At 41.9% G+C, this 7124-nt stretch overlaps 2 protein-coding genes across 2 annotated transcripts; one reads left to right on the forward strand and one right to left on the reverse strand.

Annotated features, from left to right (window-relative positions):
• Positions 1-963: 963 nt before the first annotated feature.
• LOC137708981 (uncharacterized) lies at positions 964-2022 on the reverse strand. The gene is made up of 3 exons (XM_068448132.1): positions 1896-2022; positions 1170-1802; positions 964-1040 (listed from the first exon to the last, which is right to left on the reverse strand). Exons 1-3 carry the CDS (start codon positions 2020-2022, stop codon positions 964-966), a joined length of 837 nt encoding a protein of 278 aa, XP_068304233.1.
• A 1279-nt stretch (positions 2023-3301) lies between these two features.
• On the forward strand, positions 3302-6418 carry LOC137707530 (transcription factor MYBS3-like). The gene is made up of 3 exons (XM_068446414.1): positions 3302-3760; positions 5165-5373; positions 5692-6418. Exons 1-3 carry the CDS (start codon positions 3427-3429, stop codon positions 6217-6219), a joined length of 1071 nt encoding a protein of 356 aa, XP_068302515.1. The 5' UTR covers positions 3302-3426; the 3' UTR covers positions 6220-6418.
• Positions 6419-7124: the final 706 nt, after the last annotated feature.

Below are 7124 nucleotides of genomic sequence, written 5' to 3' on the forward strand. Positions count from 1 at the left end.
GGATAATCTGGGAACTGTGCTCGTAACTTAATTATTTGAGCAAGAAGTCTCGCAAAGGCTACATTCCGAGTAGACAAGAGACAAACATGTGACCATCGGGTAGATGCATCAACCAAAACCATAAAATATCGAAATGGTCCACATGATGGTTGAATAGGCCCACAAATATCCCCTTGAATTCTTTGCAGAAATGATGGGGATTCAGCATCAACCTTTAGTTGAGATGGTCTAATTACCAACTTCCCTTGAGAACAAGCTTTGCAAGGGTTATCATTTAAGGCAGCAATGTGTCTGCTCACTAATGGATGTCCATTAGAGTTGGTAATGATCCTACGCATCATGGTAGATCCTGGATGACCCAGACGGTCATGCCAAAGCATGTAAACCTTTGAATCAATGAACTTCTGGTTCATGACAGTATGTGATTCAATTGTCCTTATGTATGTATAATATAATCCACTCGACATACCATGCAACTTCTCCAATATACGCTTCTGGGTATTATTGGAGATAATGCATAGATACTCCACATTTTCTGCACTTTTTGTTTCAATGTGGTATCCATTTAGACGTATGTCTTTGAAACTCAACAAATTTCGAGTAGATCGAGTAGCATACAATGCATTCTGTATGGACAATATTGTTCCATTTGGTAACATAATCTGGGCTTGCCCTGAACCTTGAATTACATCTGAAGGTCCTGATATTGTTGTTACCCCTACTCTTGTAGGTATTAAGCTTGAGAAATACTTTCGATCACGAAGTATTGTATGTGTGGTTGCACTGTCTGCAAGACAAATATCTCCGCCATTTCTCATGTTCTGAGAATAACCACAATTTTTATCCATGCTCTCTGAGTAAGAGAATCAGAATTAAAAGCAAGTTATAACAAGAAATTTACATGCCACTTTTATTGAATCTGAAAATACTACAAGTTCAGCATAATAAAAGTACATTAATGATTCAATCAGACCGATATACTTCATTTCCCCTTTCCACAATATAGTCTGAAACATCTAGATGAGTTGTGTTCAACTGCCCTGATAAGTCAAACACTGGATCAGGTATATCCATTGGTCTAGCCTGGTCGAGAAAGTTGGTCTCGACACCCTTCTCCTTGAGGGAGGCTTGATACAGATCCACTAGATGTTTTGGGGTACGACAAGTACGCGCCCAATGCCCATTGCCACCACACCTATGGCAGGCTCCTTCAGGGTTTCTAGGAGCATTATTCATATGAGCTTTGCATTTGTGGCGATTCGCATTTTTGAAGCTCGGGCTTGAATTATGCCTCGGAACCTGGTGGTGAAACTGAACTCCATGGTTCTTGCCTTTCCTATTCCATCGACCTCGCTTGTGGCCACGTCCCCGTTTATGATTATCACCACCAGAGGATGTGGCGTTCACTTCAAGGGAAGCAGCATTCACTTCTGGGAATGGTGCAGATCCAGTAGGTCGGGAATGATGGTTTTTCATCAGGAGCTCATCATTCTGTTCAGCTACTAAGAGCACAGATATCAGCTGGTTGTACTCAGTATAGCCTCGCGCTCTATACTGCTGCTGCAGGAGCACGTTGGAGGCATGAAATGTGCTGAGAGTCTTTTCCAGCATATGCTCCTCAGTAATAATATCCCCACAGAGCTTCATCTGAGAGGTAATTCTGAACAATGCAGAATTGTATTCTGCCACTGACTTGAAGTCTTGGATCCTCAGATGAGTCCACTCATAGCGGGCCCTTGGAAGAATCACCGTTGTCTGGTGATTGTATCTGTTTCTCAAGGCATTCCAGAGAGCTAACGGATCTTCAACCGTTAAGTACTCGCTCTTTAGCGCCTCATCAAGATGGCGGCGAATGAAAATCATGGCCTTTGCCCGATCTTGAGAGGATGAGTTGCTCTCTTCCCTGATGGTATCTCCAAGATTCCCTGCTTCCAGATGGATCTTGGTATCCAGTACCCAGGTCAGGTAATTCTTCCCGGTAATATCCAGGGCAACAAATTCAAGCTTTGCCAAGTTCGCCATTTTCTTTTCTGAAAGAAAATGAGATGTGTAAGAACTTGCAATAATATGTATTCCTGAAGGAATATGATGTTAGAACTTCTGGTTCTTACAAATTTTTCATTTTGATCTTCAGGCCAAAATGATAAGCACTCGAAACTTCTGGCTCGAGATTTTCAGGGTGAATGAGAAGGGCGATCGTACCGCACCATTCTCATTGAAATAATGTAATATAGAATGTGCGATTATTCCGCACCACTCAAGTAACAGGAAAATTAAATATGCAGAGCAGCGTAGGCGATTATACCGCACCACATAAAATTGCAATGAAATTAAACAGCAGGTAAATTCAAATATGCAGGGTAGGGTGTGCGATTATACCGCTCCACCTAAAAATTGCAGTAAAATTAAATCTGCAGTCCAAGATAGGCGATGATACCGCACCGTCTTGGATCGCAGTAAGAATAAATTTGCAGTTCAAGATGGGCGATTGTACCGCACCATCTTAGATTGCAGTAGAATTAACATAAATAAATACTGGGTTAATAATCAATCTCTACACCAAACAAGTAATCAAAGATGTATGTAACCGTTAGTTGGAGGACTATGAGCAGGCACGGAGCAAACAATTCGTCGCGAGGGTACACGGCGCAGTTGAGGCAGAGGAAGAAGATGAACAGTAAAAACCTTAAAGGAAACATTTTTTTTTCTTCTTTCTTTCGTTCGTTCGGCGAAGAGAGATGAGAGAATAATTATATATAGAGACTCGTGCTGATAACGTGTTATAAAAGGATTAAAGTTTGAGAGATAACCTTTTAAGTGGTTGGTGCAAGGTAGATGTAAAATGCCACACTAAAATTATAGCACAGACAGATAACAAATAAAAAGGCAGAGGAGTAGATGATGTTACTGATATTTTTCTCTAGTTTTCTTTCTTCTTCTTATTTTCTTGTAACTTACAAACATGCGGAGTGCTCTATTTATAGAGCGTCTCCAAACTGATGCAGTTAATGCATCCTGAAATTTTAAAACGTATCCTCTAACATTACAATTCACTTTCCAATTTCACTTTGCATGGGCATTGAAAACTTTGCCCATGCAGAAGACTTTTGCTTTGTGGGCATTCATTGCCATCAGACATTAGACTTTTCAACAAACCATTTATTATAAGGCGCGTAGGATCGTCCTTGACGGTCTAAAAATCCCTCCAACTATAGAACCACCGCGTCCTTCTAATCCACCATTTTATTCAAATTCCCCAAAGTACCCCTATAATTTTCCCAAATAAATTCGTCTCTCGTCGGTCTCTCTTTTAACGCACACAAACACAATCTCTTCTTTCTCTCTCTCGCAGCTCGCTCCCTCGCTCGCTTATCCTTGGCCCGGCCCGACCCGAACCGCCATCGCCGAACCGGCCGAGTCGGCACAATGACTCGGCGGTGCTCTCACTGTAGCAACAACGGGCACAACTCGCGCACGTGCCCGACACGTGTAGGGTCCTCCTCCTCGTCCCCCTCCTTATGCGGCGGCGGAGGCGTGAAGCTGTTCGGCGTGAGGCTCACCGATGGCTCGATCATTAAGAAGAGCGCCAGCATGGGGAATTTATCCAGTGCGGTGGCGCACTACCACTCCTCGCCGCCGAACCCGGACTCTCCGAGCTCCGACCCACTCCATGACCCGGTTCACGTTCCCGACGGTTACTTATCCGACGACCCCGCCCACGCCTCCTCCTCCGTCAATCGCCGCGGCGATCGTAAAAAAGGTAATTTCCGTTAACTTATTTCAATTTTTGGAAGCAAAAGGCGTTATATTTGATTGATGTTGTTGAATTTGTTTGTTATATTCGCATGCATGAAGTTGATTCTATTGTTTTGTTCGGAGTTAAGTCAAAATTTTGATGGAATATTTGAAATATTGAATGAAAATTGAAATTAATCTGACGGAATTAGATTATTTTATACTTATTTGTTGTGTTTATTATGTATAGCTTTATTCTAAATTATGCAAAAATCTGTTCGTTTCTTGAGGAAGATGAGCCGTTCGTTTCATTGTTTCATCTATGTTGACTTGGTCTTTGTTTGTTATCCTTTTGCTTTTCATTGGTCTGGATTGTTTTCAAATAATGGGTTAATTTCAAGTCGTAATCTTGCTGGAACTCGTCGGTTCGTGGTTTCGCGGTTCATTTGAAGTAATTTACATCGTTAGTGCACTATGCGTGTTTTTGTGCATGTATTGTTTAGAGTTTGAGTTAGTGTTTGTGTTTGTAATGCTTTCGAGCTTGGAGTTTGGTGGTCTTTCAACAACAGGAGCATATGCTTGCACTTTTACCATGCCCCGACAAGCTAAAAGATGGATTCAATTTTAGGGTTTTAGACGATTCATAAATTCTGCCAAAGGCTGCGTTATAGTGCCTCGAAGAATGCTCTGACAACAGTTAACATCCTCTTGGAAACTAGTAATTCTTGCCTGCCACCGATAGTGTACAACTGGTGGTAGGGAAAGGATCCCAAAACACTGCCAAAGTCTTTCTCTAATAAGAGCATAACTTGTACTGGGAGTTCATGGGTACACTACGTGAATGTTGATGTCCTGTCTAGATAATAGTTGAAATACTTGGCCCTGAATGGAATTTAGATGAGGTAATGTTTATGGTCCTTGGTATGCATTTCGTGTTTGGTGATGGTATCGTGCTAAGACAGTTACTTTCCATGCCACATCAAAATATCCAAATGTTTGACTTTCATTACAGATTGCTCGTTTTTTCCCTTCTGCTGACTCATTTGCGCTAAGACTGTTTCAAACGATTGGTAATCCAATGCATGGTTGAAAAGAAAATCAAAAGATTACGAGTACAGGGCCCTGTAAGCGGAGGAAGGCAGGGTATTTATTAATGTTTTCCTGTGACTTGTGCATGCTTAAAAACCTCAACTGTAAGAAACCTTATTGTTTTCACTCTTGTTGTTTCCAAAGCCTGCAAATGCCCATCTAATGTTTGTAACTGTTTCTGTTATCACATCAGGTCTTGAATTGACAGGTTGTTGCTTGCATAAAATCATTGTAAAATGTACTATAATTGTCTCCAAGCCCACCATGTTTTGCAACCCAATCTTACTTGTTGATCAATTCTTGGGGTTTATAATCAATTTTTACTGGCTTTGGTTCTCAGGAACGCCTTGGACAGAAGAGGAGCATCGGATGTTTTTGATAGGTCTCCAGAAATTGGGGAAGGGAGACTGGCGTGGGATAGCACGGAGTTATGTGACGACTAGGACTCCCACCCAGGTGGCAAGCCATGCCCAGAAGTATTTTATTCGACAGAGTAATGCTACACGAAGAAAGAGGCGCTCCAGCCTTTTTGACATGGTTCCCGATATGGTATGTCTTACTCCATGATTTATTTTTCTTTTAAAATATTCTACTCACAATTGTGACCATGCTATCAGACACAGAATATGGTTTTCTATATTAGGCATCTTATGGTAAAGCTGCGCTTCTCTTTCATTTAAAAGATGAATGTATTGCCAAAAGATGATCGATCGCATGGGTTTAGCTTGTGTTTATCAATTCTGACTTCTGAGCTATCTGACCTATCACTATGTAATTTGGTCAAATAAATTGGTGTTCGGTTCTGTGATAAAGGTTTGATAATGATGCAAAAACTTGCGATTGAATTGTTTGTTATTTGTTTTCCAGGCTATGGATCCACCTCCTGTGCCAGAAGAACAAGTTTTTCCGCCTTCTTCTTGGGAAGGAGAATCTGAAGATGCAAACTCACTACCTTCATTAAATCTTTCCCTCAGCTCTGAGACCAAACCCATGGAAACCACACATGAAGAAAAAGTAATAGAACTTGATCAGGAGCCTGCAATGGGATCAAACGGTTTCCCGCCAATGGCTCCACCTTACATCCCAGCTTATACGTCCTACCCTTGGCCATATTGGGCACCAAGTGCAGGGCCCTTTAGAGAAATGGTTGGTGAGCCCTCTCATCAACCGGTCTTAAGGCCGATTCCTATCGTTCCTAAGGAGCCTGTCAATGTTGATGCGCTGGGCATGTCTCAGCTCAGTCTTGGAGAGAGGGAGGGAGGACTTAAGGAGCCTTCACCTCTCTCCTTAAGACTACTCGGAGAGCCGTCAAGGCAGTCAGCATTTCACCCGAATGCTCCAGCTAGTGAGCCGGACGTGAGCAAAGGCAAGAGCAGCGCGATCCAAGCAGTCTGAATCTGGGGAAATGGAGCGGCATCTCGGTCTTCTTTTCGGGCTGTTTTGTACTTTTTGTTGTGCACTAGTCTGAAGGCTTATAAATAACATAGGCTAGATAAATTTCGTTGGAGAAAAGTTAATTCTTTCTAATTGTAAACAGCTAGAAATTTGAAACTGAGCGGTCCTGGTAACTTAGTTATGCCTTCTGTCGATGAAATCTGAATTTCTTGTAGTCTTAGCATACAATCTGATATAAAAACATAAATAGTGATGGGAAAACATGCTTCATGCTCCAGTTGACGGGACCTTTCGGCCATTGGACTCTTGCGTTCGACTGCGGAGTCGATTGTACGGAAGAAAAAAAAGCTCGGATACGAGAAAGTCTTCTCAGGCGTGGCCGACTGTGCGTCCTCTTCACATTATGTGGTCAAGTGTGGGACTTTGATTTTTTGGATTCAACCACTTCCAATCGACTCCATTTCTCTCTTTGACGGAGATTATGGGCAATTCTGACTGGATTTCTCCTGTGTCCGCTGACGTGCTCGAATTTGATTCCAACATCACTCAAAATATCCGCTATATCCTCATTCCTGTCTTATTCATCATCGAGTAAACTGCCAAATACTCCCCGCTCCCCCACCCGTAACCCTTAACTAGTGCGAGGCTGCCGATTTACCACTCCAGATGGTCCTGCAATAGCTAATTCTTTGATATTGTAGTCCTAAATCATTTGCCTTTAGGGTAGTCTCATTGCACTCCCATAAATTAAGGGGTGTAGTCAAACTAAGATTTTAAAGGATTTTAAAAGTGATAGATTTGATAGGATTTAGGAGGATTTAAGACTCCCTACAAAATTCATATGCATATGGATTTTAAAGAATTTGAATGAATTTGGTTTGTAGATTTTAGTGGATTTTCATATA

Source organism: Pyrus communis, chromosome 11, assembly GCF_963583255.1.
Source record: "Pyrus communis chromosome 11, drPyrComm1.1, whole genome shotgun sequence".
NCBI lineage: Eukaryota > Viridiplantae > Streptophyta > Magnoliopsida > Rosales > Rosaceae > Pyrus > Pyrus communis.

What these genes read in the sequence shown, in the direction of transcription:
- LOC137707530 (XM_068446414.1), top strand. Translation starts at nt 3,427, where the DNA reads ATGACTCGGCGGTGCTCTCACTGTAGCAACAACGGGCACAACTCGCGC. An exon ending in CCGCGGCGATCGTAAAAAAG is followed by an intron (nt 3,761 to 5,164) that starts GTAATTTCCGTT and finishes TTTGGTTCTCAG; the next exon opens with GAACGCCTTGGACAGAAGAG. An exon ending in TTGACATGGTTCCCGATATG is followed by an intron (nt 5,374 to 5,691) that starts GTATGTCTTACT and finishes TTTGTTTTCCAG; the next exon opens with GCTATGGATCCACCTCCTGT.
- LOC137708981 (XM_068448132.1), bottom strand. Translation starts at nt 2,022, where the DNA reads ATGGCGAACTTGGCAAAGCTTGAATTTGTTGCCCTGGATATTACCGGG. An exon ending in AGATACCATCAGGGAAGAGA is followed by an intron (nt 1,803 to 1,895) that starts GCAACTCATCCT and finishes TAACGGTTGAAG; the next exon opens with ATCCGTTAGCTCTCTGGAAT. An exon ending in TGGCAATGGGCATTGGGCGC is followed by an intron (nt 1,041 to 1,169) that starts GTACTTGTCGTA and finishes TTGACTTATCAG; the next exon opens with GGCAGTTGAACACAACTCAT.